This window comes from Heloderma suspectum, chromosome 1, assembly GCF_057233095.1.
Source record: "Heloderma suspectum isolate Gila_16-S chromosome 1, 16-S_ref, whole genome shotgun sequence".
In the NCBI taxonomy this organism is placed as follows: domain Eukaryota; kingdom Metazoa; phylum Chordata; class Lepidosauria; order Squamata; family Helodermatidae; genus Heloderma; species Heloderma suspectum.
Window position 1 is genome coordinate 30373912 of NC_139458.1, and position 12262 is coordinate 30386173.

The window sequence follows — 12262 nt, forward strand, 5'->3', positions numbered from 1 at the left end:
CCATGAATAAAATCTGCCTTATGTCATGTTTGTCTATGCTGAGGACAAACCTAGAGTGAGAGACTTTAGGAAAAAAGACTTCCGGAGTTAATTTCAGCCAAAGCAGGCAACAGACTGAATCTTCATTGCTTTGTTTATCCTCTTCTCTTTACGCAAAAACTTAGATGCATGATCATGTCTGGTACATCTGAGGGGGCAAAATTAAACAACAACAACAACAAAAAGGTAATGAAACTTGAAATACAAATGAATCCAGGAGTGATGAAGCCTAGTTGGAAAAAGTGCAACTGAAATAATCAAGGGGCTGGAGCATCTCCCTACAAGGGAAGGTTACAACAGCTGGGCTTGTTAAGTCTGGAAAAAAGGAGGGCAAGGGGAGACATGACAGAGGTGTATAGAAGTATGCATGTCATGGAGAAAGTGCATAGGGAGACATTTTCTCCCAGTCTCATACTACTAGAACCCAGGGTCATCCTATGAAGCTGAGTTGTGGGAGATCCAGGACACGTAAGAGGAAGGATTTTTTACCCAGTGCATAGTTAAACTATAGAATTTACTCCCACAAGATGTAGTAATGGCCACCAATTTGGATGGCTTTAAAAGGGGATTGGACAAATTCCTGGAGGAGAAGGCTATCAATGGCTACTAGTCCTGATGGCTATGTGCTACCCCCAGTATCAGAGACAGTATGCCTATGTACACTAATTGCAGGGGAACATGGGTGGGCGGGTGCTGTTGCTCTCATGTCCTGCTTGTGGGTTTCCCATGAGCAGCTGGCTGGCCACTGTGTGAAGTTGAACAGAATGCTGGACTAGATGGACCCTTGGTCTGATCCAGCACAGCTCTTCTTATGTTCTTAGTTTATGCCTCTTTGAAAATCCTCCAACCTAGGTATTGATTTACAATATTGTTATATTTTCCCTTCTGCTTGGGTGGATGATATTCTGGAGGTGACAGACTCGACCTTGGGGGAGCTGGGGGTGGCGACGGCCAACAGGAAGCTCTGGCGTGGGCTGGTCCATGAAGTCACGAAGAGTCGGAAGTGACTGAACGAATAAACAACAACAAGAAGGTATAATGAGAACCTTGTCATTGTTGACAAGCTAAACACAGTAAACTAGTTCAGTGGTGACAACTGCTCACTGTTTACTGGGCAAACTCTTCTGTTGCTTTAGGCTACAATCCAACACACAATTCCTTAATGTGGATAGAGGGGTGGGGCCATGCCTGCTGGCACTGCCTCCCCCATGTCTCTGGGCACACAGCCCCCACCCCCTCAGTTCAGACCTTGCTGTGTTGAATCGGCAAGGTCTAGAAGGGAATTCTACTCGCATTTGCTTGAACACGAGAACTTTCCACACAATCAGGAATCCCTGCACTATACCATACTGATTCTCACTAGGTCGATGTGGACTTGGCGTTCTGGCTCCAGTTTAGAGGAATTGTTTCTGGCTTTTGAATTATAGCTAGGGCTGTCACATAAATTAGAAAAAATCCAATTAATTATTTCAATAAATCTTAAAACCAACTGAAATCAGCCTAAAGTTGCATATGAGCAGGACTGGGCAAATGGACACATCTTGCCAGTTTTAGCACAATCACACTGGCTCCCAGTCCATTTCTGAGTCCAATTCAATGCACTTGTTTTAAACATTAAAGCCCTAAATGGCTTCTGTGAAGGTTCAGAACAGTCTTCTAATTTTGTATTAATTTTAGTTTGGATACTATGGGGGTTAATTTCTTTGCTGCATTTGCTAACACCAAAAGGTCAAAGACTTAGGCAGCCAAAGAAACAGCAGTTGCTATTAGGTCTACAGAGCAAGGGCGGGATCAGGGACCTTGCTCAGCTTTTTGGTTCTGAAAAGTCTGCTCTAAAAATAAATAGGTTTCAATTTTGCAATTACTTTCATGTGCGCAAAGACTCGCATGATTGGCTAGAGTTGCAAGAGCATAGGGTAGTTTAACATAAAAACTGGAGACAAAAGGCAATTTTTGTAGAGAACGGCTGAGAAGAAAGAAGGTTGAGGAAATGGGAGGACAGAAGAAATAAAATCAAGAAAGTTGCTCAGGAAAACGGAATGCTTGGGAAAGCTAAGAACTCTGACAGTAAGCTATCACTTGGGAAGAACTTGGATAAAATTGGGACAGTCTAGCTAGGATTAGCCAGATGCGTTTAACCCTGGTTATTTTCTTATCCTTTTGCTCTTTGTAAGGGAGAGGGAATCCTTCAGAAAAAGTCTCTAAGAGTTTTTCCCTTGATAAAGACCCATGTTGAAACATTTTGGACATTCAGTTGGTGCAGCTGTTCCTTTTTTGATTTTGGTGTCCAGCCTTACAGCTGTTTTTTCTGATCCCTATTGGTACTGTTTGTTACAAGAAATCCAGAGAGCTTTAAGTGGCAGTTTCCACCAAACAGCCTTGAGAAAATAAAGATTGTCACCAAGTAGCAGCTGGAAGGTACCAGGAAGGGAAAGGCAACCAGGAGTGGGGCATTTTATTTGGCCTGGTCCCCCTTCTACACATGGATCAGGGCATAAATGGTCCTGTGGCAACTTGCAACCAATTACCTTAAAGACCACCTCCTCTCACACAAGTCTCTCTATTGACATCTTCCTTGGAAGCTCTTATTCGGATCCGTCCTTCCCCTCTGTCATAATTTAGGTGAGTGGAGACCCACGAATGCATCTTTTCAGTGGTGGCACCCTGACTTTCAAAATGACTCCCCATGACAAGTCTGATGACATCCTAGCTCCAGAGACTTTTTGTTTGTTTGTCACAGCCATTCAGCTGACGTACTAGTAAATGCTGACTAATGCTCTTGCCCTGTTTTTTTAAAACCTGTATATTTATGTATTCTGTTCATTTTAAATGCATTAGCTGCTTTGAGAGATGTTCACTTGATGATGCAGGTTGTTGCTTTCACACACACACACACACACACACACACTTTTAAATACATACGTCACAGCAGGCACCCTGTCAAAGTGAAGGTGGGATGCCTCTTCTAAGGTGCCTCCCACTAGGAATGGGGGAGGAATTCAGTTTGGTCTGCATTTTTAAACGACGTGACATAATTTGCACTACTCAGATGAGTATGCAGAGCAGAACAGTTATCCTTCTAATCATGTACTTCTCTGAATTTTGCGCTATGGTTCTTGACTCAGAAGTTATGCACAAAAATGCTTCTATTGGGGAAAATTGTGTACAAAACTTATATATTAAGGGAAATGGTGCATGAAAATGAATGTGAATTTTCCTGCATTTTTAATATATAAAAAATCCACAGACTGATGCAGAAATTGGACAGAACAGATTTAAGATTGAATACATGTGAAACTGACCCAGACTGGGATATAGACTGATTCATCCATCCCTACACCTCCCACCCATGGCATTAGTAAGTATCCACATTAAAATAGCAAAAATCTGCTGCCTGATTAAAAAAAAAAAGCCGCCCCCAATTCAAGAGTTACTGCAGACTTTACTAGTACTTATAAAAATCAACAAAATATTTTCTAAAGTCATTTGAGTGTCTTCATCATCCTAGAAAAACTTAAATTTTGTTAAAATAATGCAATTTCCCATAAAAACAAACAAAGGAAAATATTGCTGCAACACTAAACACAAACCCAAGTGGGTCCTGTCATCTTTAGAATTGAAATTTGTTGTCCAGATGCAATGAAACTAATAAAAACCTGACTGGGAGAGCAATCCCAAATTAAAAAAAAGAGTGCCAGCATAAAGCAAAAGGTATGATTATTAATACCATGGTGGCACTGAAGGCTTCCACATACCTAACAACCTTGGCACAATGTCTAAGCAGGGCCAGTTCTCTGCTGGGGACAGAAATCTTGGCTGAGATGACAAAACATGCCCTCTGTCAGCCCTTTCCAACTGTCTTTCTGACAACTTCATCATCAGTCTCTTTATTAACAACTTCACTGTGGACTGAATGCAAAATAACTGATGCTCTTGCCAAAATTTCCAGGAAGTGCGTATTATGCCGGGCAGTCACTGGGTGGAGCTTTGACAGGAGGCAGCCCAAGACTTGACCCGTAAACAAAGATGCATGATTTTTCTATGAAGACTAGCCTTCTCCATTATAAGAGAAGGGTGACGATATAGCAACAAATCATCAATTATCCTTTCGGTAACTCTGAGGAACTTGGTCAGTACAATAAAACAGTGCCATAAAACCAACAAAACAGCTGAACAGCTAAAGAAAAAACTCGTCAGCAATTCTTTCACCTTTAAAATGTTTGTTTAAAGCAGGCCTGTAATAAGGTTTTTTAAAACTGCATGTATATGCTAGCTTTTTGCAGCTAAATATTTTCTCGCTGGGCCACACCTCTTAGAGCTGCAGGAGGAAAAAAATCCATTTGCAAACAGATTGAGGAGCAGGCAGGCAAACCAGAGGAACAGGTAGGTGTTTACAGGGTGCAGTAGACGGTTGCCAGCATCCCCCTCAGCAGTGCCTTGGGCTTCTGCAGCTAAGGATCCTCTTGTGGGGGTGGGGGGGCAATATAGAAATTCCAAGCTGAAGTTCCATGGAATTGCAAGCATGTCATGGGTATGTTGGTCCCCCACAAGGCAGTTTCATAGCCCCTTCCGGAGGTCTTAAGCTTTGAAGTCTTCACTGTTGCAGATGTTCATTTGTTGGCACCCCCCTCCCCCAAATGTTGTTGTTGTTCAGTCGTTCAGTCATGTCCGACTCTTTGTGACTCCATGGACCATAGCACGCCAGGCCTTCCTGTCCTCTGCTGTCTCCCAGAGTGTGCTCAAGTTCAGGTGGACAATTACATGCCCAAATACATTGTTTTTCCAACTGCCGTATACCAACATTTTCCCAAGAGCGATCAATTTTTGTTTGTGTATACAAGAATAACATTTTTTTGGAGAAAAAAATCTGCACACACTGCTACCAACTGGGGTATAGCACCTGCGACACTTAAATATAAGCAACGTATTTCTTAACCATGCCAATTATTATACCAAAAATGCTGCTTTTACATGCATGTTTGACAGCTTTCCAATCTCGCCTCTGCAATGAACACTTTACTACCACTATCACCTCCTACCAGAGATAAAGGATGGACGAAAGTCCCTTACCTGGTCCCACAGCTTGCTTCGCGGTGTGGGGGGGGAGGCACTCCGTTTCTCCCCCTGAAATTCTTGGCGGGGGGGAGGCGCCCCGCCCCTCCTAGCCGAAATTCAGGCCGGGGGGGAGGCGTCCCATCTCCCCAGCCGCGAAATAAAAGAAGTAAATTGAAAAAAAAAAAAAGTGATAGGCTACGTAACGATTTACATAACCTATCATGGCTGACTTTGGGGGGGGAAAAAAGCACGTACGCAAATGGCGGTGCCCATGGGCGCTGCCATTTGCGTTCCTTATTTGGGCATGGGTAGTCTACGTAAAGATTTACGCAGTCTACGGCGAAAATAAGGGCAATGCTATTATGTTGCCCTTATTTTCGCCGTAGTCTACATAAATCTTTACGTAGACTACCCGTGCCCAAATAAGGAACGCAAATTTGCATACGCTTTTTTTTTTTTTTACTTTATGGGGAAATGGCAGCAGCGGCAGCCGGTCGGAAGACTGGCCCCTGCCGAAACGCCGCTGGGACTCGCCGCCGAGAGGGACATTCGCATGAGGTAAGTCCCATCCCGGGGGGGTGGCGGAGAATTTCCCAACAATTTCGGGGGGCCGAATGCGTTGGCATTCGGCCTCCCGGAGATTCGTGGAGAAATTCTCCGCCATCCCTACCAGAGATACATGTTTCCCTCTAGATCTGGCAAGAGGGTGGAATTCCTGCCATCTGGCCTCCCTCCCACAACAGATCGACCCTGCAGAGTAGCCTAGGTCAAGCACTACTACAGCACCATTTTGTTCAGAAAGCCTTTCTCCAACCTGCATAGTTGCTGCTGTGACACTTTCCCTAGGTTGTAGTGTATTCCTCTGGGGTGTTATTGCAGTACTGGCTGTTGGTCAGAAGAGAGAGGGTACTTGGGCTGTCTTCTGGTGCCCATTCACTCCCTATTCCCAGATGATCCCGAACGTGTTCCTTAGGCGGTGCGGCAGCAGCCTGCAGACAGCACTGTGTCTGAGCTCTGCAGCGTGAAGGGCATCGCTGACCATCTCTGCGGGAGGGAACACAGGCAACCCAGCCTAATCAGAGCTGAACGCTTCCCCCCACCTCCAGCGATCTTCAATACCGTCTCCTTTATTCCCACAGGTGCAATACATGTTCAGGTAGCCAAAGACTGTCCTAGTAAGCTCCCTACCATTGTGTCTGTGTAGAGTCCATATATGCACAGGGAGGTCTGCATTCGGCTGGAGATGTGTGTGCGCAGATGCATGACCAAGAAACTAATTTTAGTTAGTAAATGATCTGCTTAAATGACCTGTTTTGACCTTTCCCATCCATCAGCCCATTGTATCAGCTCACTTCTGTAAATTTCTATATCTTCACCATTTTCTAATTTTCCTTTTTACCAATGAGAGCTAAAAACTCTTCTCCAGGTGCAAATTCTTATTTAAAGACTGCAATTTAATAGATGTTATGTCTCCACAGACTAATTAATGCACAGCTTTTGCATCCATCACAAAACAATTTTATTTGAGTTCAGCTTCTTCTCACTTTGCCTTTAAAGTCCATTTTGTCATATATTTATTGAAACATGCAGGGAATTCTTAATGTACTTAAATTAAAATCATGTCCCTGTAGTTTCGAATACACAGATAGTATGATACATGGATAGAAAAAGGAATAGGGACAGCCGTGCTGTGAACCAACCAACCGTGATCACCAAACATTGTAGAATTTAGTACCAACTATTTGACATGCCTAAACTTCATTTAGAAGCCATTAAGGGTTTAAATATCAACCAAAACAGATGGGACATCCAACAGTGGTTCAGTGTGTTATCTTTTTATAACAAGGCATAGACTATGAAGTTTGATATCAAAGTTAGCGTTGTTCTTTTGGTGATGATAGTGGCAGATGTTTGATGCCTATAGATTTCAAATACTAGTTTGAACTTTCTCAAATTGCACCTGCTTCCATCAACAAACTTGTGATATGTTGTTTCGGCTGAATACCCAACTAATGCCTTAAAGATGATTAAAGCAAACTAAAATAATTGTTAATACTGTTGTATTCTAGAACATGAACAATGGATTGTGTTTTGTTTGCTAGAACACAAGTCTTAGCAAATTTCCTCTATTTGGTGAGAAAGCAAATTAATGTTAATTCAAGTAGATTCAATTTTTGTCATTGGGATTTGTACGCACCCCAAGAACCCAAATGTACATAAGGAAGTGTGTATGAGGATAAACAAAATGCACAGAGTAAAATATGAGATCTGCATATTGCACTAATAAGCAGTAAGTGAACATGCACTAGATTTGGAAGCTGCTCAATAAAAGTCTAAATGGCTAATGGAATCTAACATTGAGTCAGATCCAGACAACTGCAGGTGGAGCTTTCTTGTAAATCTGGGAGTGCTCAGATGTTTCTTAACTGCCCTTTATTCTTTTTCCACCCCCAACTTTCAGAGGCACATTCTGGAGTAGTTTCTGATACAGCATGAAAAGCTGCAAAAGGGGAAATCCTGGAACATGCAAACAAGGCTATTTAGAATTTAACTACTTTCTAACTATACATTAAAAATTGCTAAAACATAGAGCAGCTCTTAATAAACTGCCCATGAAGTGCCAGGTCAATTTAAGCAGTAACTAAAATGTTATGGGGATATTTCAATAAAATACTGTTTAAAATACTGTTTAAGGCTTAAGCTAAGACTGCTTCCTACTAAAGCGAAATGTTAGACGGGCTGAAAACTTAAGTGACTGCACAACATTGAAGATTCACCTCTTTTTATTCTAGCCTATAGGCCATTGGTTAGGTGTAGTAAGTGGTATATGGTTTCTAGGAGTTCTTTGTTATCATTGTGTGTCGGTTTCATCCACTGAAACAAAAGAAACAGTGCCATCTGCTGGTAATACAACAATTGAATGCTTTTTACATGTAAAAGTACACATATAAGTCGTAATACTGATTGGTTCAAATAGTGAACGTGAAAAACAAAAAACAAGTGTTCAAGCTTAAATATCCTCCACTCACGTTGTTTGTTCCCATGCAATCTTCTTTTACACCACCATTCAACGTTAAGTCGGACAGCAGTGACAGATTTTACTTTCTTGGGCTCCAAGATCACCGCAGATGGTGACTGTAGCCATGAAATTAAAAGACGCTTGCTCCTTGGGAGGAAAGCTATGGCCAACCTAGACAGCATAGTAAGAAGCAGAGACATCACCTTGCCGACAAAGGTCCGTCTAATCAAAGCTATGGTTTTCCCAGTAGTAATGTATGGCTGTGAGAGCTGGACTATAAGGAAGGCTGAGCGCCGAAGAATTGATGCTTTCGAACTGTGGTGCTGGAGAAGACTCTTACGAGTGCCCTGGACTGCAAGGAGGTCAAATCAGTCCATCCTAAAGGAAATCAACCCTGACTGCTCATTGGAAGGACAGATAATGAAGCTGAAGCTCCAATATTTTGGCCACCTAATGCAAAGAGAAAACTCCCTGGAAAAGACCCTGATGCTGGGAAAGACTGAAGGCAAAAGGAGAAGGGGACGGCAGAGGATGAGATGGCTAGATAGCATCACGGATGCAATGAATATGAACTTGAGCACACTCTGGGAGAGAGCGCAGGACAGGAAGGCCTGGCGTGCTATGGTCCATGGGGTCACGAAGAGTCGGACACGACTGAACAACAACAACAACAACACTGTTTGATCTTTTGAAAAAATAAAGTAGGCCAGAAAATAGCAATTTTCTTTTTTCTTTTAACAAATTCAAACTGAACACACTGTTAACTGATAAGCTTAAAATCAGCTGCTATTTACTGAATACTTTTCTCAGCATCATTCTATCCACTTAGATTTCCCAACTAGCAAAAGACAAATTGATTTGACCATTTTGAGATACCACTATTTTATACATTTGAAAGAAGCAAAGCAACTGTGGGATTGTGCTGTTTTTTTATTGTTTTCCATGGAGAAATACATCATCTGTTTACAAAATAGCTCTTGAAAAATACAAGGAGTACAGATACTATAAAACAAAGCAACTCCAGTCATGAGACACCTACGTACATCATGCGAAAGCAACAGTCTGATCTCCAGGTTATGAAAACTAGAATTAAAAAGTCACTATACAGAAAAGATTCCAAGTGCCCAGCTTGGCAAAACTTGGGTGCAGATACATGAAACGTTTAATAAAATGAAAAAAAATCCTGATGTATAAACAAAACAAGACTAAATTTGTGCCTGGCAAGTTCGATCTAAACTCCATAGCTACACAAAATACACAGACAGCTTGTACACTTCAACTGTTAGTTAAACCTTTTGGATTGGGTGGCAGGGGAGAGGGGGGAGGGGAAAGGAGGATGTGGGAGCATGTTAAAGAGGTGGAAGGCTGGATCACAGGAGGCAGTACAGGGCGAGGGCAAGAATTTTGTATACTAGACAACGTAGACAAAATGGCAGAAAATAAGATCTTGGTTACTGCACAGCTGGGGAGGTAGGAAATAAGCTACAATCTCTTGACTTTGGAAAATTAACTTATAGGGAAAAGGGAAAGAGCAAGTAATTTTACTTTAACATGGAAATGCACATGTAGGAGGATTGAGCACAATGCAGGGAAGGAAGTCATTAAACATGCTGATCAGAAAATATGGGAAGGGCAATTTAACCATCCCACTTAATTTTGACTGAATCAAAGTTACATATAGTGTGTTATCTCCATCTGATAATCACTGGCATTCTTCACTTTCTGCTGCTTAGTCATGAGATATTTTCATTTCTTTTAAACAAAGTAGCTGCTAATAATTTTTATAGCTCTACAGAACAAAACGAAGACAACTGGGCAAGGAGAGCTTATCAGATCTTTTAAGTGCCTGCTAGAAATGTGATTAAAAAAAACATTCAGAAAGTACAACTACTTTCAGATGAGCTATCTAAAAATAAAACTGTTAAAATCCTAGGGTAGGTAAGATCTGCCTTTGTATTTAAAATCTGAGATGCTTATAATGCAGACAAGGACTTTTATGGAGTGTACAAAACTCTTATATTTAGTGATGAAAAGGCCATCAAGATAGGGTTATGCTTCACAGGCACACTTTATTTACTCAGTTTCGTTAATGGGAGCGATGGGGCATGGGCCATTTGTGCCCGAGGGCCACAGAGTAATAGGGTTTATGTTAACTATCATGACCCATTAAAAGAAAAAATACCAGCACTTGACTGACATTAGTCCTATTTTGTGCATACAAACTGAAGCACAAGTTCAATGCGAGAGCTTCTTGTTTTTCCCCTCCAAGAAATATGGTGACAGGAATGGGAAGGGAATAAGGAGACGGCTTGATTAGCTCAAGGAAAAATTATTTGCTTTTTGATAGCTGATTTGTATGCACCATAAAATAATCCCATAAATAAAAAATAGACCACTTCTTAATCATGCCCCATCAGATAACTGACACTTGTTTTCTCAAACTTACAACCTCAAGATCTGACATTTTCTTTTAAGGGTTTACTGCAGCTTAATGGTAACTGAGCTAGATATAGTGCATACTTTTACTTTCAGTATACAATATATCAGGCCATTCTCTAATTTGAAGGTCACAGATATTGAAGAACTGCTTCAATAAAAAATAAAATCTATCAAGCTGAAGCGCTAAAATTAGTCATATTCCAATAAAAAAGTACATAAAAGTGCATTTAAGGGATTCTTTTGCCAGTTTTAGCTCTATTTTTTACTTCCAAACAACGTATATCAACATAAATCCAATCAGTAAGTCAAATATGGCTAGAAATAGTATTCCCATTCCTTTTTAAAGGCAGTAATCCTTTGAAGTATTTAATGTAACTGTTGCTAACACATTAATAGTACTCCTGGCTTCACATATTAACCTGGACTTCCAGATCAAGTGATTATAGCCCAGCAAGGGAAGTGCACAAAATATACCTAAATCCATCTGTGTTCACATTCTTGTCTTGCACTTTCTGTTCTCCATTTCAGCATTAGAAGACAACAGGTTGAATTGGCAGATACTGTTTATGGACCCCTGAGGTTGGTTTTACCGATTCAATCTTAGTTTTATTGAATTTTTGATAACCGGAATAGGATTTGCAGGGAGAGCAGGGATATCTGAAAGGTCTGTACTGGGCATTTTCTGAGAGGGGGAAAAAGGGAGAAACATTGTTAGACATATAATTATTTCCAACACAAAAGGAATTAGGAATATGTTAGCCAAGCCTATCATATTATTACATCTCCCACTATCATAATTGTTTCATTCATACAATGAACGGTACTTCTTGATTTTAGAAATCTGCTAGTATGCAATTACGGTAACAAAAGTAACATAAAATTTACACAGATCAATGTCTGTCTCAATAAACTCATGCCCTCTCACCCTTCTTCTCACTGTCCATTCGGGTGTTCACGGAATCCTGGCACAATGAATAGCCAATCAGAAATGTAACCATTATGCTAGGATGTTTACAACGGCTATAGAATCCAAATGACACACTATGGAGAGTGCATGGATGCCTTGCAGCTATACTGCAAAAAACAAAGCAAAAACACCACTACCACCACCAACAACAAAACACCAGCAACAAAACACCAGCCCACATCATGGCTGTGTGAGACAGGCACTCCTAACACTGCAGTATCTCAAGTGTTCTATAAGCCCTGCCATTATGTCTTCTACAATTTACTACTACAAAATGCAGAAAGAGATTCACTGTAGTACCTGAGGAGCTTGCAGAGATACTGTTGTCTGAACAGTTTCTGGTTGAGAGGCCATATCTGATTCTGTATCAAGTAGTTCCTGAACAGGTAGAAACAAAAACAATATGCCAGTACTGCTTAACGTAATAGATCTCTGCAATTCCATTTTGAGTTGCTTGGATGCTCACCACAGTAACGTCAACAAGACCTGCACAGCTGCAAGCCAGGATCTGTGACTATTTTACTTGCAGCAGTAGGCTTTGAGCCTGTCCAAAATAGGTCTTGCTGTTTCCATTTTGAGAGAAGCCTCTGCATGATGTGAAGGAACAGAACTGACGTCCAATTTTGTATCTAGTTTTGGGTTTGGTTATTACGGGTTTAAATCGTGTGTGCGTGTGTGCGCGCGCGCTGTCCAGGTTCAGCCAAAAGGTCAAAAGAACAGTTATATTATAGGAGTCAGGATGT

The 12262-nt window shown here is 41.2% G+C and overlaps 1 protein-coding gene across 8 annotated transcripts in view; it reads right to left on the minus strand.

The window, feature by feature from the left end:
* Nucleotides 1–9025: 9025 nt before the first annotated feature.
* PAPOLA (poly(A) polymerase alpha) overlaps nt 9026–12262 on the minus strand; it is a 59207-nt gene continuing 55970 nt past the window's right edge. For all 8 annotated transcript variants that reach the window (XM_084839584.1, XM_084839547.1, XM_084839576.1 and 5 more), the window contains 2 exons: nt 11820–11897; nt 9026–11234 (listed from right to left, as the gene is read on the minus strand). In XM_084839584.1, coding sequence (XP_084695710.1) covers nt 11139–11234; nt 11820–11897 — 174 coding nt within the window. In that variant the 3' untranslated portion in view covers nt 9026–11138. The remainder of the gene's footprint in view (nt 11235–11819; nt 11898–12262) is intronic.